The sequence below is a fragment of the Diabrotica undecimpunctata genome, chromosome 6 (genome assembly GCF_040954645.1).
Source record: "Diabrotica undecimpunctata isolate CICGRU chromosome 6, icDiaUnde3, whole genome shotgun sequence".
NCBI classification, from domain to species: Eukaryota; Metazoa; Arthropoda; class Insecta; order Coleoptera; family Chrysomelidae; genus Diabrotica; species Diabrotica undecimpunctata.
In genome coordinates this window covers 156,084,887-156,110,912 of record NC_092808.1, presented here as the reverse complement: position 1 = coordinate 156,110,912, position 26,026 = coordinate 156,084,887, and the positions used below count along the sequence as shown (strand labels likewise).

The 26,026-nt window shown below is 34.0% G+C and overlaps 1 protein-coding gene across 1 annotated transcript in view; it reads right to left on the bottom strand.

The window, feature by feature from the left end:
• LOC140444186 (A disintegrin and metalloproteinase with thrombospondin motifs 12-like) overlaps window positions 1-26,026 on the bottom strand; it is a 141,553-nt gene that overhangs the window by 77,818 nt on the left and 37,709 nt on the right. Inside the window, exon 5 of the mRNA XM_072535912.1 lies at window positions 1,781-1,995. Coding sequence (XP_072392013.1) covers window positions 1,781-1,995 — 215 coding nt within the window. The remainder of the gene's footprint in view (window positions 1-1,780; window positions 1,996-26,026) is intronic.

Here is a 26,026-nt window from a genome sequence, read left to right as displayed (position 1 = left end):
CAACCGCATAACCATTTATGGTTTCCAAACCATATTGTTTTAGACGATCTCGAAAATGGTCGAGTATCCTTCTTATCTGCGAATAAAATTTGTAAATTTGGCAAAGAAAGGCCCACTACAATAATTTCTAATCTTTCTTGATTTTGGCGCATTGAAAAAATCGTTTCAGTTAAACTGCAGATTAATCGTTTAAAAAATTCATAACACAAAGCCCGCCGTAGGGCGGGCTGAACTGAATTCATCGCCTATGAAAACTATAACTGGGTAAGCGTAAGGCAGAGAGACAGATATACGTAAGACGAAATTTTTAAGCGCCTCTCAACTACTACGAGAAGCGCAAAATAATTTCTTCGGAGAGAATGAACTAAAACTTCGGAGAGAATATAAAAATATCTTTTATTTTAAATAGGTATTATGTCAAAATTTATAAATCACAATTTTGAAATAAGTAATTTATAATATCAGTAGGAGGTCAAAAAATCAATAACTTGAGATATGCAGATGACACTTTAATAATCGCGGCATATGAAGAAGAAATGGAAGACATAATGAGACGTCTGAAGGAAAAAAGCAAAACATATGGACTACAGCTAAATAGGAGTAAGACAAAGATCATGATAGTAGACAGAGCTCGGAATAATCTTCCAACACATTAAAGAAATTGGGGGCTTTGAAGTAGTTAATAGTTTCATATACCTGGGGTCCCTAATAACAAATGACGGAGGGTGTGACAGAGAGATACGTAGAAGGCTGACTATTGCTAGAACAGCTATGATGAAACTGGTAGCAATTTGCAAAAATTCTAGCATAACAATACACACAAAACTAAGGCTGGTAAGGGCGCTCATTGTTCCCATAGCGACATATGCATCCGAAACGTGGACCTTAAAGAAAGCGGATAAAAATAAACTGGACGCTTTTAAAATGTGGGTATACCGCCGCATGTTCAGAATATCCTGGATTGATCATCGCACTAACGTATCGATATTAGAACAACTTAAAGTAAAGGATAGATTGCTTAAACAAATACAACAGGGATATTTGCAGTATTTTGGACAAATTGCTAGAAGAACAGGTACGATGGAAAAACTGATAGTCGAGGGTAGAGTTAAAGAAAAGAGACCTAGGGGAAGATCTCCAATCCGTTGGGTAGATAAAAAAAAATTCTGATTAACCAAGAGTTACATGAAGCCGAACAACTAGCCCAGGACAGAGAAAGATGGAGAGAAATCGTGCAAAAACTGTAAAGGCCTGATGGTGTCACCACATCCCAAAAGGGATTAGGACTAAGGAGGAGGAATTTATAATAATAAATAATTTATTATTGTATATTTGAAGAGGATAGGCGGCGCCTACCTTGCCTACCCCTACGGGCCGCTCCTGTTGCATCGGCAATGTATTTACAAATTGTATTAGATTTCTTTTAAATTTGTTAAATAAATTAAAAATAGTTTAAAGCTTCCAAACAAATGTTCACAAATAACTATAGCTGCAATTTGTTAAAATTGAAATTTTTTTAAACACGAGGGTCATAGTTAACAGTATAGATAAATTACAATAGTTATTTACATTAAAATAATTAATATTACTTTTGAAAATGTACTCAAACCTTGTAACACAGTATGAATATTTAGAATGTCATTCGCTATAAAGTAATAAACTAATCACCCACCTCTATTTATTTAAAACATCAAACATTTCATGAGTAATTGCGTAATAACCATTAAAATTTCTACATAAACTCTAAATCATAAAGCAACAAACTAAGTCGCCCACTTACCTCGTTAACAAGACGGCAATATCATGATAATTCGGATTAGTTATATCTTTGGGATTAATCTTGACCTGCCACTTGCAGAAGCTGGCAAGCGTGCTCTCCGCGTCGGTGTTTATCACCAGGTCGATTTCCTCTTCTTCTTTTTCTAAATACATAACGCGCACCACTACGATGTCCATTTGGTTGCCGCTGGAAGCGTCGTGGTAAAAGTCTGATACCTAAGGATAAATAGTTAACTATCAATAACTACATATTCGTATTTATATGAATATTGCTTGTTTTTATAGATTTATATTAAATTGGAAGTATTTTCTTGGAGAAATTTAATATAACGTCTTATTGCTGAGTGGAAATAGTAAAAATACTTTGCAGCATAGACGGATGTATGTAAGTTTTCACAAGGTTTATAGCAAGTCAAATTAAAAAATATAAAACCTTACAACAAAATGGAACAATACATTAAAAATATTTAATATATTAAAATACCTACAAAGCGTACAATATAGACAGAAGAACCTAATACAATAATTCAAATAATTTACCCAGTGTATAAGGACACCTCATGTACTCCTTGGATTTTAACCTTCGGCCGGGCGCGCCACAGAAATGTGCTGCGTAAACTACATGTTTCCAGGTAAATTTTGTGATCTTTTTAAAATTCCCGTTTCAGTTAATCCACAGTCGCTACCCATTATCGTCTCGTGAAATTCAAATACATTTAGTTAGTTATCGTACTTTGTTGTGAATAGTACATCGAGGCAGACAATAGCTGTAAGGCGTCTAGTGGTGAAAGTCGGGAAAAACTTTTTTAAAATGACTAATATATACTCAGATGCAGAAAAAACGCAACGGAAAAAATTTTAATCAAATTCAAAGTATTTCAGTTTTTTATTTTTAGCCCTATTTTGATGATTTTAAAAGGTGGTTTTTTATCCTAACTTTGAAACATCCTGTGGAATAATTCCGTTAGCGGATTTTAGTAAAACCTTGTTTTTCGATTGCAACCATGTGTTCTAAGTATTATGTTTTTTGTTTCGTGTGAAAATATGAATTGGTTCATTTAAAGGAGAGAAATGGCTTTGCCACCCACAATTAACGAGTTTTCCTATTATTACCAATATCTTTTGTATTAATTAGTAATACGACGATTGCGGCTTTGCTGACTGATATTAAAGGAATGTTGTATGGAAATTCCAGAAGAACTGTATTTAAATAATGATTAAAACCTTAAAAATTACTTAAATGTAACTTAACTTAAGTACGTAAATAACAAAGAAAAACTACTAAAAAATTACTTAATACTTTGTATTGCCTCCTTTAGCCTCTATAACTGCCTGTACACATCGACTCATGCTGTCTATGAGGTTGCAAATATCATCTTGCTGGATGTTTTGCCATTTCTCTTCTAGACCCAAGCGAAGTTCGTTAATTGAGGCTGGAGCGACTTCGCGACCTCTAATATTTCTACCAAGCATGTCCTAAACGTACTCTATTGGATTTAGATCTGGCGAACACGCTGGCCGGTTTATTTTATTAATACCAACTTCCTCTAAATATTGCGTGACACACATTGCAGAGTGGGGTCGCGCATTATCTTGCAATAATAGAAAATCATCGCCGATATATTGAGAAAAGGGTACTACTTCTTTCGCTTATATTCCCTCAATATACCGGTGTGTAGTCAACGAACCTTCAATAAATACCGATTTAGTGTGCACCTCTCGGGATATTCCTGCCCATACCATCACCGAATCCCCTCCATGGCTAACGCGGGGAATGAAAGCAAACTCCGCAAATCTCTTTCCAGTTCGACGCCATACTCGTTCTCTGCCATCTGATGAGTCAAGACAGTATTTCGACTCATCTGTAAAAAGAACATTACTCCATTTCCTAAATTCCAATGTAAATGTTCCCTGGAAAATTGTAGTCTAGCCACTCTGTGCCGTGGAAGTACTTTGGCCCCAGTTGCTGGTCTGCAACTTTACAAAACAAATTCATATAATCTTAGACAAACTGCAAATACACTTACATTATTGCCTTGAACCTCTTGAAGTTGATTTCTTGTTTGCACCGCTGTTAAATGACGATCCCGCAAAGCGTTGATTCGTATAAAACGATCATCTAAAGCGGTGGTTTTGCGCTTCCTGCCACTTCCCGCTTTACGCTTGTTTGTTCCAGTTCGTATAAAATGTTCCACTACTCTTTGGATGGTAGAGCGATGAGTGTGTAGTACTCTAGCCACATATTCACAATTTCGCCTACCTTCAACCAGAGCAACAGCTTTCGCACAATCTTCGACAATCATGCGTGGAGTGAGGCAAGGCTGTATTTTGTCTCCTCTAATCTTTAATCTGTAGTCTGAAAGAATATTTATCGAAGCTTTGCACGAAACTAAAAAGGTATTCTACTAAATGGTTACCGGCTAAACAACATCAGATATGCAGATGACACCATAGTATTTGCGAACAACTTGGAAAACCTACAAGTTCTTATAAACAAAATCACGTATTACAGTCAACAATATGGACTCAATATAAACGTTAAGAAGACAAAGCTTATGATACTTAGCAAGAAAAGGATAACAGAAGGACAACTCTACGTCAACCAATCCCCTGTCGAAAGAGTGACGCACTACAACTACCTCAGCACCATAATAAATAAAGAATGGACCAAAAACCAGGAGATAAGAGCACGCATCGGAAAAGCTAGATCCACCTTCAATCGGATGGGGGCCTTCTTCAAGAGTCACAACATCTCTCTTGATACAAAAGTAAGAATGCTTTGATGCTACGTCTTCTCTATCCTTTTTTATGGTGTTGAATCGTGGACCTTAAACGAAGATATGTGCAGAAAACTGGAAACATTTGAGATGTGGCTATATCGGAGAATGCTGAAGATCCTGATGACTGACCGGGTCACAAATGAGGAGGTCCTCAGAAGAATGAATAAGAACCGGGAGGTACTGACCACCATCAAATCTCGAAAGTTACAGTTCTTCGGACATATTATGCGAAATGAATCCAGATATGCTCTTCTTCAAGACATCCTGCAAGGAAAAATACTTTGGAAAACGAGGTCCAGGAAGAAGAAGAACATCTTGGTTAAAAAATCTCTGAATCTGGTTTAATACAACATCTGTGCAGCTGTTCCGTGCTACTGCAGATAAGAGAAAGATTGCCATGGTGATCGCCAACATTCGTAACGGATAGGCACATCAAGAAGAAGAATGTGATGCTAGAACATTTTATACCGCCAATTTAGAGAATATTGCGGTAAGACTGTGCTTCCCTGTGGTTCTTCATTCTTATTAACAGGACGAACCAGACATTGAAAATTATGAAGTCATTTTTTATTTTAACTATTTGGTGTCCGTCTTTCAGATCCAGAAAGAAAAAGTTTATTTCTAAATCCATATTGATGTTTTGTGATAACTTGGTTAATATCTAAAATTGATAAAAGTTGTAAAAGTGTTGAAAGATGACAAATGCAGAAACGCACTAATTTCTCATGAGTTTGAAAAACTGCAACATTGTTTTCAATTTTCTCGAATCAGCACCCTTGAATAAGATTATCAGCAGTTTCCACTGGTTATTTCTTAATTTTTATCAGAACAGAGTAAAACTTTATTCAGTATAATAACCGCGCTTGGTTATAATTCTTTTATAGTGTATTTTTATGTATGAGAGAGTAATAAAACAATAAATTATGTATGCAGATCCCTAAACTGTTGATGCGGGTGACTCAATGAAAAACAGATATTTGTCAACAAGTTTAGAGAAGTATATAGGAAAACAATTTTTAATTGAGTATGACCACCAGTTATAAAGGTTGGAGCAGAATAGAATACAATAGTTGTGAGGGTTACTAATCCCTAAATAAGGTTGCCAGTGTCGGAGTGATGGAGGTTAACAGGTACTAATGAATTTGCAAGAAATGTAAGATGTTTATTTTATTGGTTATATATAACCAATAAAAGTTTAATAAGTACCTACCTATTTGCAAAATAAAGTTTAATTCTTTAGATAAAATAAAACGTTTTATTTTATCTGAAATGAGTGCATTCCACGAAGTAAGGGTTTCAACAATCAAACATTTAATTCTTTAATTCCAGGAATCTACGACAGTAATTGACTAGATAATTACCTTCCAAACTTATTCCACAGAAAATGTGATAGTGGGTTTTTCCATTTTGTAGGAAGGTCCAAGTGGCGTATTCAAAATTCTTAACAGTTCACTAAAAGTAGGTACTTCAGTTGCAAGGTGCAGTTTATTGTGTATACTAGTGTTATGGAAAATTTGGAAGTGCCGTGTAAACGCCGAAAAATTGGTCCTCTAACAGTTAATGAAAAAACATTAATATTTAATTGTTTTAAATAATTTACAGACAAACGTTTATGTGAAAGTGTTGATGAGACCGTTGAGTTAGTTAGCAGTACACTTGGTGTTGGGAAATCTACGATTTACAGAGTTATTAAAGAAGAGAAATGTGGTAGTTTTTAAATGCCACGTAATGCTCCAGGGAAACCAAAATTTCAAATAGAATATCATTTTAAAGAAGGACTTCGACGAAAAGTGCATGAATTCTTCTTTAGACAAGAATTTCCAACATTGGATAAAGTTCTTGTCTCAGTTCGAGATGATAAGGATTACCCAGAAATGAGTCGAAGTACGTTATGGAAACTTTTAAAAGAAATAGGCTTCCGCTGGAAAAAGAATCCCAGAAAGTCTATTTTATTAGAAAGAAGCGATATTGTCATATGGAGAAGACATTTTCTAAGAACCATAAAGGAAATGAGAAACCAAAAAAGAAAAATATTTTATCTTGATGAAACATGGATCAACGAGGGTCATACACCAAATAAATTTTGGCAGGATGAAACTGTTACAAGTCAAAGGCACGCTTTTGTAAATAACTTATCTACTGGTTTAAACCCACCATCAGGAAAGGGACGCAGGCTGATAATAGTACACATTGGCAGTTCAGACGGTTTTGTTGAAGGTGGTTTATTAACTTTTGAATCAACTCGTACCGGTGACTACCATGAAGACATGAACGCTGATGTCTTTCAAGAATGGTTCGAACAAATGATAGATCTTCTTCCTAAGAACTGTGTAATAGTAATGGATAATGCAAGTTATCACTCCAGACTTATAGAAGGACTGCCCACAACCAAGTGGTTAAAAAAAGACTTGCAAAATTGGCTGAGTTCAAAAAATATTACGTACCATCCCGGATCTATAAGAAAGGAACTTTATTCGTTGTGTGCCCTTCATAAAGAAAAATTTAAAAAATACGAAATTGATGAAATTGCCAAAAATCGTGGAATGACAATACTTAGATCCCCACCATATCATTGTGAATTAAACCCGATTGAACTGGTATGGGCACAGATAAAGAGTGAAGTTTCAAGAAAAAATACCACTTTTAAAATTCATGATGTTAAACAGTTGTTTTTGGAGGCCGTAAATAATGTAAAACCTGAAAACTGGGAAAAGGCAGTAAATCACACTATTAAAGAAGAGGAAAAAATGTGGAAGCTTGACAATATTACTGACAAAATGATCGAGCCAGTTATTATAAATCTTGGTTCTGAAAGTTCATCTTCTGAATCTGATTTGGATTTGTAACAAGTAGCTGTAAGTTTTATATTAATATTTTTATTCATCTATTTAACATACCTTAGACGGTTTTAAAAACTCTTTTTCTCTTTTGTAATTTTTAAAAATTAAAAAAAATGTGAATTTTTTAAAACCCTTTTTAATGTAGGCCAGTCAGTTCTAATATAGTGTGTGATAAAAGAGGTCACTTTTGTTTACATACACATAACACTTTATAACACTGAAATAATTCATTTATTTTTTACAATTATTCAAAGTAATTTTTCAATTAATCTTGAGCACGCCCATGGAGTGGTCGGAGCTACCAGTTAAAATTATGCTAATTACTCTCTCGTTCATAAAAATAAACTATAGTATCGTACCAATTGCTTAATTTCACAGTTAAAATCTTATATATCAAAGTGTACTGACAAAATGTAGTGACATACAAAAGCAAACGGAAGCGAGTCTCACCCTAAAACGATCAGTTATAAATACATTTATAATATTTATTTTATCCTCGCGGCCCTTATATAAAATATTTATGACGTTGGCTCAAATTGGATCTCAAATTTGCTTCTATTTTCATCCAACCCCAGAGTAAATAGACACTGCCAAGTCTAGTGGGCGTGTAACAAATTAAGTAAATATCAATTCATAATAAGTTGTCAGCGGAAATGCTTCCAGCATTCTCTTCGAGTTTGATTATTGTACGATGCAAACTTATAATAATTATAAACGTGTTTGTAGAAGTAAGTGAATTTGTTAACTTTGCAACAATATTTATGATATTCGCAGGATGTTTTCTTAATATACAGAGCTGTTGAAAGATGTCGTATAGATGGTCTTTTGTAACATGCACAAAAGAGTAGTTTGTTAGGAGTATAATCAAATTTATAAAGAAGGTCATATAAATTAAGCATCTATATAAATTTTGTATCTTTTTTTTTCTGGTTTAGATTAGGTTAGCATGGCAGAAGAACGGACGGCCAATTTTCTGTAAGAAACTTCCATCCGTTTGACTCTCGGACCTAAATTGACGACAATATAGCCGATTAATGAATTTTGATAAAAATCCAAGGGTCCGCTCTTGAAAAACTTTTTGGCAAATTTAAATAAAAAACATGTTGACGTTGGTAGATGCACTTGGTCCAGCTTATTCCAAATATGTGTTTTTTTTCCTATCCCCTACCCACAGTTTGCCGGAAAAAGGAAAAACTGAATTTAAAACTACAATTTTTTTCATTGACCGGCCAAACGGTGCACTAGGTTAGTTTTTTTTCTAGGTTATGTTGTTTTTCTTTTTAATGGTAGGTAAGGCACTTTTTTTCTAGGTTAATTTAGGTTTTTTTAGGTTAAGTTGGGCTTTTGTTTTTGTTCTAGGTTAGGTTAGGCATTTTTTCCTTTTTTTTCTAGTTTAGTTTAGATTATAAGTAGATAGATATATTAAAACCTTAGATTGAGTAGATGAGTAGATTTAAAAGCATAAAGAAACGCTTAAAAAGGACAAAAATTTTATCAAAAAAAAAATTTATATATGTATATATATATATAAATAAAATAAAACTTTATTCATCCTTGCAGATTATTTACATAACATAGGACATGTCAAAGTAAAAGGAAACGTTAAAGACTACATATACAATATAAACATACACATAAATATAGAAACAACATACAACATATCTAAGACATAAATTCCGAGACACTATAAAAACATGACTCGATGAGATAATTTTTTAATTTATTCTTAAATGCCCTATCATTATCTGCTTTACTTTTTAATTTGGATGAGATCTGATTAAAAAACCTTACGCCGCTATAATCAGGGTTTTTTTCAAACATAGAAGTGTAATGTTTAGGAGTCCTAAAGAAATCTTTTTCTGGTACGATAATTGTGTACATCTGAATTTGATTTCAATCTATTGATATTAGCTTTTGTATACAGAATACTTCTGTATATAAAAATTGAGGGAACAGTGAGTATTTGATATTTTCTAAAATGCTCTCTACACGTATGTCTATATGGTAAATTTAAAATCAAGCGAATTATGCGCTTTTGGGCTACAAAAACTTTCGAGACATTTGTTGCACTGCCGCGTAGAAAAATATTATATGACAAATGTGAATAGATGATAGCGTAATAAACATTAAGTATCTGTTCCGTTGTAAATAAGTATTTGAGTTGCAAAAGAGTATAGTATCCAGAATAAATTTTCGAACATACATGATTAATATGTACTTCCCAGCTCATATTACTGTTTAGATGTAGTCCTAAAAACTTTGTAGTGTCAGATAAAGTGATAAAATCATTGTCGACTTTGACAGAGAAATTTTCCTTTATTGGAGTTTTTATATAAAATTGCATACATACTGTTTTACTCGAATTTACTATTAAGAGGTTTTTTTCGCACCAAGACGTAAACTCATGGGCTAAGGTATTGAGTTTTAACCTCAATTCCTCAGCATTTTCTGCAGATGCCACCAAAGTCGTGTCATCAGCATACAAAAAAATATTTTCCGTACTCATATATTTAGGCATATCATTGATATAACAAAGAAATAACAAAGGACCCAGTATTGATCCTTGTGGAACGCCAAGATCAACGTCATACAAATCTGATTGATAATGACCGACTTTGACATACATCTGTCGATATTCTAGATAGGATTGTAACCATTTTAAAAAATTACCTCGAAATCCAAGCCTGTTTAGTTAACAAATTGCTACATTTAAATTTATAGAGTCAAAAGCTTTAGTTAAATCAAAAAAGAGGGCTCCAACAAATTTCTTTTGATCTAATGAACTATAAATGAATTTAAAAAATGTTGTTGATGCACTCTCGGTTGATTTACCTGGAAGAAACCCATTTTGATATGAACTTATTATGTTATATTTACTAAGAAATGACAACATCCTTTTATGAATGCATTTTTCAATAACCTTACACAAGACAGTTGGTACGGTAATTGGTCTATAATTTTCTAACATAGTTTTGTTTCCTTTTTTAAATATTGGGGAAACGATACCAATTTTCAAATCAGTGGGAAAAATACCCATCTCTACAGATTTATTTATTAAATCAGTTAACGGTTAAATAAGGTACACGCTCATATGTTTAACTAGCTTTGTGGAAATGCAATCAATACCCACTGAATTTACATTTTTTAAGGATGAAATCGGCAACATCGCTATAGTCAATAGGATAGAAGAAGAATGTTTGGTCAACATTTAAGGTCTTATAGTTTTTAAATTGTGAATTTCCATATTTGGCAATTAATGCATTTTTTGAAAATGATGAAAAGAATACGCCGAAAGCATTTGCCATCTCTTTTTTATCGTTTATGAAACTTCCTAAGTATTCGATTTTTTCTATGTTTTATACTGTCCTTTTTTTTTCCAGTTTTGATATTAACTGTTTTCCAAATAAATTTTTGCTTTTGATGGTTATTTTTGTTGTGAAAAGTATTCTGGAAACAATGCTTTTTTGCTTCTTGAATTTTATCAGTAGGTATACTTCTTTTTCCATCTTCTCCAGGAGATGGAAGTAAGGCCATGGGAAATAATAGCACAGGATCGGAATCAATGGAAGGCAATAGTAAACGCGGCAAAAACTCACGAAGAGTTGTAAAAGCCAATGATGATGAAGATGATGTATACTTCCTTTTGTCTTCTTTATATTTTAATTTTACATCAGGGTCTGTCGAATTTTTTGTCAACCAGAAAAGGTTTTTTAAATCAACTCCCATCTTTAAGATTTCGTTAGAAATCCAGTTGTTAGTATTATTTTGACTTAATTTTTTTACAACCATAGGACAACATATATCAATATGATACAATATAATATTTACAAAAACAGTATAAGCAAAGTCAATATTGTCGAAATTTTCATAAACAACCTTAAAATCCTCATGATTCAACCTTGTTTGCAATGTTGATATACTTGGTTCAGACAAATTTCTAAATGTTATAGTATTCGTTATGTCATTTGTGTGGTGATTTGCTATTGAATTTATATTTGGTATTATAAGTTCCAATCCACTATGATCTCCAAGATGAAAATCTCTAACTGTTTCCTCATATGGTAGGGAATAATTTGTAAGAAAATATTCAATTTTAGATTTTGTTGTTCTGCCGTTTTTATTTGTGAAAATTCTAGTAGGTTCTAAGTTTTGGCATGTTAAATTAAAACTTTCAATAAAGTTATTCCGTAAAGACTTTTGCCGAGACACACTCAGGTAATTAATATTAAAATCACTACTTACAATAACATATTTAAAATGATCATAACAATAGTTTAACGCTAAAAATAATTTGTTCATGAAAATCTCTACATCACCACTGGGTGCTCTATATATGTTTATCAAACAGTACGTACTTGCATTTAAATTGAAGGTTATACAACAACACTCGAAATTAACTTCTTCTGCTAAACTATTTATATACTTTGGTACTTTAAATGACATTGACTCTCTGACAAACATTAGGACACCACCGTGGATTTTTTCAAGTTTATTATATGAAGCAGCTTGACAGTAATTCTCAAAATTAATACTATTTACTCTTAACTCATTACACGATGTCTCAGTAACACAAACAATATCCGGACAGTTACAATTTAAAATTAGCTCAAATGCACATGTTTTGTTTGTTATTGACTGTTAATTTACACAAATGATTTTAAAATGTATATATATATACAAAATAATATATATATATATATATATATATATATATATATATATATATATATATATATATATATTTACAAAAAAAGCATAAAAATAAGCATAAAAATTTTGATAAACACGGTTTTTTAAGAAACTTATCGTAAAAAATATTAAGTAAATAATATTTTTTGTTGTTAAAGTTCTTGTTAAAGATCATCAAGTCCAAAATGGCAAATGCCGATATGGATGCCAAGCCCAAGAAACTGGTACTTGGTGAAACTGCTTATAAAGAATGCCATGACTCAGTAGGAAAGATTATCCACTAAGAACTAGCTGACAAACTGGGACTTCTCCAAACCCATCTTCCCTATTATCAATACTTCCCTGACAGAATGCTTGAAAATGACAACTACAAGCTATACTGGGACCAACCAGTGGCACATAATAGACCGAATCTCATACTATACTATATAATAAACTTACTAGGCAAACAACATTGATGTAGCTACCTAAAACCAATAATTTGTGTGTTAAATATAACGAACAGATCGCCAAGTACAGAGATCTAGAAGTATAAATTAGAAGACAATGGAGAATGGAAAGTACCCAGACACTACTTTTTACTCTATCTACTACTGGTGTCATTCCCAAAAACCTCCTAGAGAACATAAAACAACTGGGTCTAAATGAACATCTGTATATGACCATGCAGAAAGGTGTACTCCTCGCGGGACGCGACATCCAGATGTGTAAAAATTTTTTTGGAAGATACTCCAGCATACCAAGTAACCTAGGGCTCGATAACACGGAAAGAGTCCCACCAAAGCTCAATCCTTTTGATGCCGTAGGTATCTGGGATGAGTGAATTTTCCCCTTAGAGGGAGTGTGAGCCGTATGGCTTAATCTGATAATAATTACTGTAATATAATAATATATAATAATATAATATGTATGATGTATAACAATATAATAATTTCCAATAATAACACTCATTTAATGTTCCATCGTAAAATTTTGGCGTCTGTTACTCAAAAGATTTTTATAAATCTAAAAGCTTCTTTCAACGTCCACACTGCTGGTGCATCCTTATATTTTTCCAACAGTGCCGGATCCATAATTACATCTTCAACGTGTTCTCCGTCTTTTAAAATCCTTTGTTTTCTGTTAATACATCTTTAAGTTTTGTTAATACTATCTGATTAATTTTTGCAGGAACATTTTCCATCTTTTTTCAAAGCTGTTGATTTTTTGGATCGACTAAACTAATGACATTTGCTATTTCCCCAAATATTCACTTACAAAACAAAAATGTAAGATTGATTTGTAATTTTGTTTCACCTTAAACATCCTGACAATCTTTTATCGATTTGCTATTGAAGTTTGAATGTGAAGCTTTTATAATTTTCGATATATTTGGCGTAGAATAAAGCTGCATTTAAGTATATACTCCACCGAGTTAACACAATACATCCATAATATCGGCTACGCCGAAGAAAACTAAATTCATGGTTGTCAGCCGTACAAATTTAGATCCCGGGGCACTAATGGCAGGTAGCGAAGAGATTCAGAGAGTCGACAGATTCACTTACCTCGGAACTACCCTCAACGTACAATGGGACTACGCTCAAGAGATTAGATCCAGAATTGAAATGGCACGGTCTACATTTATTAAGTTGAGATCCTTGCTGTGCTGCAGTGATCTCAGTTTGGGAACCAAGATGCGGATAGTAAGGTGCTACGTTCTTCCAGTGTTACTATATGGACTTGAAGCCTGGACACTGACGCAAGCCACTGAAAACGAATCGAAGCCTTCGAGATGTGGATATATAGAAGGATACTAAAAATATCTTATGTGGACCATGTCACCAACGTTGAGGTCCTACAGCGCATGACAAAAGAAAAAAAGTGCTTAATTTAATTAAACAACGTAAGCTTGAGTACCTCTGCCACGTGATGCGGAACGAAGAAAAATATCGAATTTTTCAACTCGTTATGCAGGGTAAAGTATTTGGCAGAAGAGGACCGGGACGCCGTCGTATCTCGTGGTTGAAAAATCTCCGACAATGGTTTGGGATGACCTCAGCGGAGCTGTTTCGCAGAGCAGTCAACAAAACCATGATAGCCTTGATGATGGCCAACATCCGGACCGGATAAGGCACTGAAGAAGAAGAGTTAACAGTGGTTCAAGTAGTAATATAGTATTAGGCACTCTTTCTTTTAAAAGTTGCACCCTTAAAGAAGCATTAATAAAAAAAATTTACATTTTTTACCAACTCATTAACAAGTGAAAATTGCAGCAGTCTCGGCAGTGCGATAACAAACTTAATTTTATTATTCATAGGGACTTCTATCACGTATACGTATACTATTTTACGATGAAATGATGTATTTTCTAATAATAAAAAGTATCGTAGTATGCCCTGGAAATTTAAAAAAACACTGTAAATTATTAGAATTAGACCAATTTAAAAAATTGGATAAAATCATTTAACATCTATAAATTTCATAGACGTGTTTCCAATTTAAATGGGTAAAAATTCTAAAATACCTATACTAAATTCTAGAAAATGTTTCAGTTTATCACTTTACCAATAAATGATTCCTTTATAGGCCCTTCTAATAGAAATCTTTCAACTCTCATGGTATATCTAAACCAGATGTGAACGAATACTATCTGCCCATATCCGTTAACGCTGTTTATGGTTCACTTCGTTCAATTACTGCCTCGATATATCTTCCACAAATGTGTAGGTACGAATAAGATTGAACGCAGATTAAAATGGTAGCTGAACAAGTTCTGCCTACCACTTGCCTGTCTGCAAGTATATATGATGGTAGATAAGAGATAGCCCGAACATGTTAAATGCATTTAAGACATTTTGTATCGATTTTCAAAGTGCTGAAATTGATTTTGTAATGGATACACGCGGAGAATAACTAGAAACGTGCATCGATAGGTTTTAATTATGTTTAACTAGAATCTTGTTGTTTATATTCACTAATACTTCATGTACAACGTAAAGTACATTCTTTAAAAAAATAGGCTGAAATCTAGCAAATTCAAAAATATTCAGCTGATTATTCTGTTGGTTAAAACATTTTCTACACTGAAAGTAGAACATATTAAAGCGAATGGTGGGTATTATTTAGTTCAAGATGCAGTTAGTGCTGCATAATATAACACTGAGATCCTGCCTAATATTCCAACCCTCAAGGATCGGTAATAAGTGTAACTTAAGTTAAAATAATGTCAATACCTTAAAGAAAGATTATACGTGAACGACCTGGTTCTCCTACCAAGAGAAACAAATCTGAAATACACCCAAGGAATTCTTTAAACCACATTAAATCGTATCTAGAAATGCTCTGGTAAAACAGGACTTAGCTTGTCAAATAAAAAAACAAAATGCCTGCTCTTCTCATAAAAGCGAAATGGTAAGAATGGTAAGAGTCTGACCTTGTGAATATGTACAGTACACATTTTTCTTTACGTGTCGTATCATAATTCTTTGACATTGGCGATTACCACTGCGAAGGCTTCTCGATCTTGTGTCACATGGAATAACTGTACTGCATTTGCTATCTGACTCCATTCACGAATGTTGTTTAGCTAAGGAAACTGATTTTGTCCTCACACCTCTCCGACCCAATGTTTTGCCATTAAAAATTAACTGTAACGTGACTGTAGCGTTCTATATCAATGTCCACTCAATATATGTCTTATATAAGACATTTTTAACAGTCTACAGTAATTCTATATCTTTATTTCCCCTCCTTAGTTCTTCCCAGTTAGTTTTCCTTGTCATCCAAGGCATCTTCGACATCTTAGTATGAAGCCACATTTCTAATGATTTAATTCAGTTCATGCTTCAAACTTTTAGGGTATTCTTATAGTATTCTAACTATACAAACTAACTATACAAATCCAGTATTCCTTCTATGCGAAAGTAGGATGGGTAATAAGCAATTTCGATTTAGAAACGGTCTAGGAACTAGAGAGGCACTATTCTGTATGTGCGTTCTATTATAAAAAAGTTGTGAATTCCGAAAGAATGTTTATGTTTGTTTCATCGACTTCGAGAAGGCGTTCGACAAAGTACAACACGATACACTTTTCGATTGCCTACGGGCAGCAGGACTTGACCACTATGATATAAGACTACTGAAATACCTATATTACAATGAAGTAGCCTCTATCCAAATTGAAGACAGTCCGACTGAAAAAATATCCATCAAACGTGGAGTACGGCAGGGTTGTGTTTTGTCACCCACTCTTTTTAATCTGTACTCTGAAGAAATATTTAGGGAGGCTTTGGATGACAGACAAGAGGGAGTAAAACTAGGTGGAGAAGTAATCAACAATATTAGATATGCTGACGATACAGCCATTCTTGCAGAAAATTTACAAGATCTCCAAATATTACTAAATCTAGTCAGTGAAGCAAGTTATCGGAGAGGCCTAAAAATCAACATTTCAAAGACAAAGTGGATGGCAGTTGGAAAGATCAATATAGATCAAGGTCTGATTTCTCTTGATGAAGAGGAGATCGAAAGGGTAAATCGTTTCAAATACCTTGGCAGCTGGTTAAATGTAAATTGTGACTCTGATGAAGAGATAATAACCAGGATCAAAATATCACGTAAGGCTTTTATGACCTGGAAACCAATTTTATGCAACAGAAACCTGTCGATGAATATTCGTAATAAGGTCCTGAAATGTTATGTGTGATCCATCCTATTGTATGGTTGTGAGACATCGACGTTAAAAACCACAATGCCAAACAAGTTAGAAGCAGTTAGTTTGAATTGTGGTGCTATAGACGAATCCTAAAGATATCGTGGGTTTCGCACACTTCCAATGAAGATGTTTTTCAAATGATCAATTTAGAACGTCTGCTAATAAACACCATAAAGAGGAGAAAAACAGAATACTCCGGCCATATAATTAGAGGACCTAAATACCATCTACTTCGCCTTATAATACAAGGAAAAGTGGAAGGAAAGAGATGGATTGGTCGAAAGAAACTTTCATGGCTGCGTAATATTAGACAATGGTGTGGTTCTACAGTAGAAGAATTGTTTCGCGCAGCAGCCGACAGAGAATGGTTTCAGGAAATGGTAAACATGATAACGGCCAACGTCTGAATACGGACACGACACCCAAAGAAGAAGAGTATAGTATTGTGATTAAATAATATTCTGAGAAATTTTAGGCTTAGGTAAATTTATTCTCCAAGGTGGTGGAGATTTACAACATTTACTTTACAATACACTTTACAACATACACCACGAAGAGTGTCACTCAAATTCTAGATTATAGATGACTAGTTTATTATATCAAATGGTCTTTTGCTTTAACACTTTGAAAAATAACTAGTCCGGATTTCTAAGCATAATGCTTATGTAAATAACAAAAGCAGAAATATTTTATATTTAAATATGAATGAAATGTGCAAAAATAAGTCATTTGACACCACTTTTTATGCTTTTTTTTTATCTTTATGCTTCTTTTTTTCAATTTTTGTCAATAATTTTACCAAATAGGCACCTTATTGGAGCAATTTTAGTTCAACACGAACAAGGATGAAATAATAATACAAAAACTCCCTCAGGGATGCATATGCTTTGTAGGTTATTATATATTTATGCTATATTCATAAAGTTATACAACCTCATAAACAATAGTTTACAATAGGTACAATAGTTTACAAGGTTGTATAACTGTATTAATATAGCTGGCGACGGAAAATGCACTGACGATTAAATTAGGTATGATCTACGATCTACGTGATAATAGAATCCTTACCGAAGCATTTACGGATGCAAAGCTCAAAGGAAATTTTCCTAAAAAGTATGGACAAAAAGTTTTTTCCAACAAAAATTAACGGGCTATTAATTATAACTTAATATAATTGATGCACAAGTTCTCAATAAAGAAATAGTTTTAAAATCAAATTATCAGTGAGTTACACCGAATATATGCAATCAATATTAAGTATATTAACTGATTTTAAGCTGAAGACAAGTTAAGATTTTTCGTCATCTAAAAAAGTATATTAAAAAATAGGACAAGCAACCAAGTGCAAAATCCTTGTATTTAGTCTTGTTTAGATTAAAATTAGTAACAAAATATGGTGGAACGAAGAAATCGAATATATGGTAAAACAGAAAAAAGAACAGCATCTAAAATGACTAAATACAAAAAATACTGAAGACCATCAAGCTTACAAAGAAGCCGATAGACAACTACGAAAAATGATAAAACAAGAAAAGAATAAAACATGGGATCAGAAATGTTAAGAAATCAATACATACATCGGAGGGAAGCAATGTACAGAGGTATGGAATTTTATACAATCAGTAAAAAATACAGAAAAAGATAAAGCACACATACACACCATAAAACCACGACAATGGAAAGATCACTATGAAAGCTTGCTGACAGAGACGAGACAAGAATACCTAGCGAACTCCCCAACATAGTCAGTACGTATACAAGGAGAGGAAGCGAGGGTAGACATCGAAACAGTAAGGAAGGCTGTAATGACCCTAAAGAATGGTAAATCCGCTGGACCTGAGGGAATCTATTCTGAAATGCTTAAGAATGGAACTCATAAACTATTTGAAAAATTAACTTCAGTGTCTAAATGGACACCCAGTACCAGAACAATGGAGAACGGCATACACGTCCTCAATACACAAAAAGGGGGACAAAAGGAATTGTAATAATTATAGAGGCATATCGGTAACCAGCACCCTGAGCAGACTGTATGGACGAATTTTGAGAAATATGATCGAGGAAGAATATAAGCACAATGAAGAGGAAAAACAAAGCGGGTTCCGTGCAGGAAGATCGTGCACCGATAACGTATTTTGTCTTAAACAAATAATAGAAAAAAGATCGGCTAAGAATCTAGAAACTCATATTACTTTTGTAGACCTGCAAAAAGCATATGACAACATCCCCTTAACAAAACTATGGACAACGTTGAAAAGATCTAACATCAACCACACATTGATAAATGCTGTACAAGAACTCAAAGGCACAGATAAAAACAGGAAAATATCTAACGGAAGAATTCCTGGTTACAAAAGGCTTGCGACAGGTATGCTGTATCTCACCAACCTTATTCAAGATATATGTTGCAGCGGCATTGGAAAGATGGAAAAGAAATGTGCATAGGATGGGTATAGAGCTTAGCAATGAATGTATATATACACTCCAGTTTGCTGATGACCAGGTAGTGCTAGCGACCGACAGGGAAGATATGCAGTACATGCTTAGAAAACTGATAGAAGAATATAACGACTGGGGAATGAATGTCAATACAACAAAAACCAAATATCTTTGTATTGGAAACGAGTCAGATAACATAGACCTCGAAAACGGACAACATATTTCCTGCTGTCAAAGCTATGACTACTTGGGTGTTGCCTATGACAATATAGGAACTGATACACGGGAAATAGAAAAACGAATCACTCAAGCAAAGAAAGTCTTAGGATGTCTCAATGGTATACTGTGGAGTAAAAAGATAACGAAAGGAAGAAAATTTAATATATATATATATATATATATATATATGAGACCATGATTAAAACTACTCTTCTTTATGGCGCTGAAACATGGAGAATTAGTGAAAAGAACAAAAAGCGAATAGAAGCAGTAGAGATGGATGCAATGAGAAGATCTTTAGGTATTTCCAGACGAGACCTAATCAGAAATGATGTAATAAAATAACGTATGGGAATAGAAGGAAATATGACTCAAGATATAGAGAAGAAACAATTAAGGTGGTATCATGTTCAACGGATGCCAGCAACAAGACTCCCCAAAAAAGTAGTAGAATGGCAACCGATAGGTCGACGAAAAAGAGGAAGACCCAGATTAGAATGGCAACACGGCGTAAACAAGTCCATGAGCGAAAGAAATTTAACAACAAACGACTGCGAAGATAGGAAGAGATGGTGTTTAGGTATCGGACAACGTCGAAAGACGTTCTAAACCGATGTATATATATATAGAAGAAATGTGAGCTTTTTTGTAACTGCTTTATCGTGCTGAAGTTTCGCCTGTCAGCAGGTCGTAAAAGAACTACTCAAATAAAATGATATTCTAATAAAATGGGAAAAACAATCATAGTGAATTTTAATAGATAAGGGGATCTTGAAAAATGTACTAAAATATGAAAAAAAAGACTAATATGTATGTTAAAGGCAACAAGAGTCAAAAGAAAAAGAACTTACACAGTGGTGTATACAAACTTAAATGTGGTGACTGCACAAAAACTTACATCGGTCAAACTGGTAGAACTTTTAATAAACGTATAGGAGAACATAAACGGAAGACATAGGAAAAAGTTTTAATTTATATGGAAAAAAATTTCAAAGAATATTAAAAATAAAGAGAATAAACACACCAATAGAGAAATTGTTTAAAATATTTGCAATAGATATAAAGACAAACAAAAAATATATCTAATTTATAATTAAAAAAGGTAATTCCAAATTGCTATACTATTGGATCATACTTTTATACATTTTTAGAGTATTACAATACACTGTATGCATAATTGTTTGGTTTTATCCATCGTTATTACATAATTTTAAGCCCTGTCATGTGTTTTAGTCTCTTTTCCCAACAACAAGCTATTATTTACCATAATAATGAAGTAATTTTTGCAATTAACGGCGGCCAATTCGTTGTACCGGCAATCGAAAGATAAATATTGAGATAGAGAGCCTGATAATGACAAATTACACAGGTAGGGCTAATTTATGCCACTGATGTCGATGCGTATCTATTATCAATTTATTATTAATTGCGTATATGACGTTTAATAACTATTTACCGGCGGATTCATAATGGCATCGATTTATTATCTGGTTGGAGCCAAAAAATCGATGAGTGATGTTCTTCGATGCACCGTTATAGTGCAAGTTTTTTGCTCACGGGTTGATTTGATGACCTACCGGCACGTCTCTTTCTCTGCGGGTATTCAGTTGCGCGGTTAAATGGCTGCGAAACTCTTATTTTTACAATTCTTCTTGTTAGTGATCAAACCTACACATATGTGGTATATTTCAGAGTTATTTAGAATTAAACAACATAAACTATTTACGCATATTATGACTACGTCATTCAAGACAGTTTACCGAACTTCTGACCATTATTATTGGACATATTAATGTGATATCAAGAATTTTAATTTTAAAACTTTACAAAAAATATATATAAAACATTATTAAAATTTTTGATTTATGATTTATATCACAATTCTTTTATTTATAAGATATATTGATATATTCGATTTATATCAATACCTTTCAATTTTGTTATCTCAGGTTTTACTCGTGCTTCAATATCTATACTTTACAGCTGATAGGTTAGGTCCAAAGAATAACGGAATAAAACAACATAATATAATATGAAAATAATGTAATAAAATAAACTGATTAAAATACCTCCAAAAATTATTAGCATACAATGTTTATCAAACAAAATTCGTTCTACGTACGTGAACCTTCAATAATACATGGATAATCTAATACAATTACAATCTACAACCCAGCTTATTATTCTACATAAACAAATTAAAAAATATTTAGTGTCCTTCCTAATGCAATTTTGATATATCGATTGTACCAAGAAAAAATTGTATGAATTATCCAATTCTCTCCACAGCTCCGTGTCCCCTCTTAGAACAAATTTGATCTCCTTCGACTATCGACAACTTATTCACACGTTGCTAATATGATGTAATATTATTTGACCCAAAATTCTTAAATTAAATATATTATGAATGTTTCTCCCGTTGAAACGCTTCCTCTGCCTTGAGTTGTCCAATTCCTCGTTCTATGCAAAATTAACTATCAGTTCTCAGCAGCCTCCTATGTAATTTGCAATATTAAACAAGATATTGCAATTTAGTGTCTTCAATGCTCTTCTTCGAATGCACGTACATTTCCAATGATGCCAGCCTCTTTTCCTCTCGCCAAACTTAATCTCTCGTTCCGAAATAAACAGCGATACGTATAATACAAGTAGGAAAAGTTTACTTACAAATTTGTACCAGATCAACTATCGTCGGACACACTTACTTCACCAACTCACAACTTATTCTTTATCACTTACTACCCTTGGAGACCAACTCGAAAACCAACCATTCACTTTAAGAAACTGGAACTAACTGACTCTCTCATCTCCTCTATCCATTCATCCAACCTCTCATTATACACACCCATCACCACTTTCCAAATTCTCGGCCAATCAGAAATTTGCATACCACTCCCACATAAAATCAGAAATACCTACAAACTTTCCTAATTCATATTATTTCTACAAGGACACTTAATTTCTACTGGGTATTTACATATTACGAAAAATCATTTAATTTAAACCCAAAAACACTTTATGGCTTATGGGAAAAAACCATCGTTAACTTCTATTCATTGTACCCGCACTATTCACTTGTTATATTTATACAAAAGATTATTTATGACTAAGATTATCTTTGGTTAATTCCAGGCAGCTCGGAGTATTTTTATTTTCTATAATCTCTGAAATATTGATTTCATCGTACATATATATATTCACTGCCTTCCTTCGCTCAACCGTTTCCATCTCTCTCTGTTGTCTCATTCTGCATCACTTAGGCCTCTCTTACTCATGGCGTCGTCTACTTCGTTTCTCCAGGATTTTCGTGGTCGTCCTCTTTTCCTTCTTTCTATGGGGCTCCATTTGGTTATTCTCTTTATCTATCTACTGTCGCTACTTCTTCTTACGTGTCCATACCACTTTAGTCTTCTTTGTTTTATATATGTTATTATGTCTGTTTCTATTGATGTTCTTTTCAGGTTCACTTCTAGAGCCGAATGATGGAAATAAATATATCCTGGTAGCCATGGATTATTTTACGAAATGGACTGAGGCTTATGCGATACCAAATCAAAAAGCTGCTACCGTTGCAGAGGTAGTGGTTAAAGAATTCTTTAGCCAATTGGATGTTTCCTTGGAGATCCACTTCGACCAAGGGCGAAACTTCGAGACAACCCTTTTCCAAAACGTTTGTAAATTGATAGGTGTCAGTAAGACTAGAACGACACCCCTGCATTCTCAATAAGATATAATGGTCGAAAGGATGAACCGAACGATGGGTAAACACCTGTTCAAAGTTAAATCCGAACATCAAAGAGATTGGGACCAGCACATTCATTTATTTCTAACGGCCTGCCGCTTGGCCGTGAATGAAACTACAGGCCAGACTCCAACCTGCCTGATCTTAGGTCGTGAGGTTCGTTTGCCCTGCGACCTAGAGTTTGGCTGCAGACTTACCGAAGAACATGTTGCAAGCGAAGATTATGTCGACCGCCTGAAGTTAAGAATGAACAACATTCATGAACTTGCCCGACAACACATCCAGTTAGCCAGTGACAGAATGAAAGATCAATATGATTCTCGATGCAAGAGTGAAAGCTATGAAGTAGGTGATCTTGTTAGGCTTTATAATCCACAACGTCGTCTTGGCTTGTCTCCGAAATTGCAAAGACAATGGGAAGGTCTGTATGAAATTAAAAAGAGAATACACATCTAAAACGAGATGACTACTAGAAACAACAGAGATGAAAATACTTTGACGAATATGGATAGATGACAAAACGGAAACAGGAATGGAACGAACACATTAGTAGAATGGCAGAGGATAGGATAGTACGAATAGCACGAGATAAGTTACCAAATAGATGACGAAGTATTAGCAGACCAAGAAAAAGATGGTGCGATAATTTAAACAATTTAAGACGCTTAAGGAACAGGCTTTAAAGCCTACATACAAGACGAAAGAAAAATGATTTAAAGAGAGAACAAATTATGCGTCTTTTAATAATACTTCTTCTAAATGTGCCAATCTTCTAGAGATGTTGGCGACCTATCTTATTTTATTCACAGCAGCTCGAAATAGATCAGTTGACTTAGACTAGTCCACTTCCTAAGATTAGCCAGCCAGGATATACGCCTACGTCCAGGGCCTCTCTTACCCTCAATCTTGCCTTCAACTGTAAAAGTCGGTATTTAATATTACGCTTAAATAATTACAAAAAGGAATGAACATTCTAATCTCGACAAAAGTCCAACGAGTACGACTTATCATCGTTCTCCATTCCAGTGCAAGATCGTGACAATCCTGGCACAAACCCACAAATATGAGGGGGTTGCATATTTACAGAATTTACCGCAGGAAACAGAGGGAGGAATATTATGCAAAGTTTGCTTGTCTGCAAGGGACTGATACGATTTTTGTGGTGTTTAAAAATCTGGAAGTGGTGTTCTTGGAGAATCTTTAATATTTTCTGGAGCATGTGTTGCTTATTTTTCACCTGCAGCTCAGTTTTGTGGTATTGGTGATGGTGTACGTGGTAAAGAGTGCTTATTATTGGTATATACGTGGTTACCGCTAGCTTAAACATCCAGTCTTCAAAGAATTCCAAATTAAAAGGTTGAATGAATGTTTTTCCAAACTGATTTACTGCTGTTTGAAAACTAGCTGCTCTTGTATATGCTCTTTTAAAGAGTTTGTCTATTTGGCATATTGTAATTAGTCGACCTGGATATTGCAACATCGATTTCTGAAATTCAATTCAAGTGATATGAAACTGACGTCTAGAGGTCGTAAGCGGTGTTTAGTATGCGGTGGTAGTCAGTAGGTCTATTAAAGCTCATAGCTTCATCAAGTAATGTTTTCTCAAAGGTAAGTATTAAGTTTTGCATACCAAACTTCGCGTATACAGAGCAATTGTAGAACCAATTACCACATATGGTGCCGAATGTTGGATGACAAAGAATGAACGAGATAAAGTAGACGTTGTGGAAATGGATTATCTTAGAAGGTCATGTCGAGTATCGAGAATGGAAAGAATCAGGAATGAGGAAATACGAAACCGTACAGGAATTAGAGATACTCTTTCAGATAGAATACAAGGAAGGCAATTACAATGGTACGGTCACGTGATGAGAATGGAGGAGGAGCGGTGGCCAAAGAAAGCCTTAATGTATGTTCCGCCAGAAAGAAGGAAAGGGGGAAGACCACGAAATTCCTGGAGAAGAGAAATTACAAAAACAATGCAATCTAGAGGCTTAGAAGAGGGAGATTGGAGAGATAGGAAAAGATGGAGGCTGAAATGCGGGAAGCGGCAATCGCCGTAGGACCCCCGTTATATGATGTGATGAAGTATTAAGTTTTATGGCCTTGGATAACCAATTGATCAGTGCTAAGTTTAACGTTTAGATATCTCTCTAGAAATTTGTATAACCATTTTATTGGCCATTTTTTTGTCTAAGTTCAATTGATTGTGAAACCAAAAAGACGTAATATGCAAATATACATATACAAAATGTATTGTACCAACTCTTCTTCTTTTTCCTTAAATAAACTGGTTTGTAACTCCATAGTCCTTTTTTTGCTAAAGTCTCTCGTTTAAAAATTACCTTTTAAACTTTTTTACTCTAGCTTCAAGTATTGACGAGGTGCTCCAAATAGTTTCGAAACCTTAAGATAACCCATTCTTCCCTCAAGAACTTCTTCTATGGCTTTTTGCATACATTTATCACTCTACTAAAAACACTTATTTGTCTGCAGTGCGTTCTCATAGCAAGACATTTTTGCCTTCCTTCTACGTGTAAGTGCATATATAAAATATGATGGTTACACAACGTTAACGACTTGCGGTTTGAGCATCTAACAGTTAAAGATATCCTAAGAAAATATCGAGAAGAAAACAAAGGGAAAAATTATAATGAAGAAGAAGAGGAATTTGCAGCGGCTCACAAAGCGGCCTTATGTCACGCGTAAAAAAAAGTGAAAGCGATATTGCCGTAGTGATTTAATGTGTAATGTTGTGTCAATAAAGCAACCAGATTCATACAGTCCACTCTATTGAAACAAAAACAATGGGTAATTATACGTCAAAAATTGTAAATTAAAG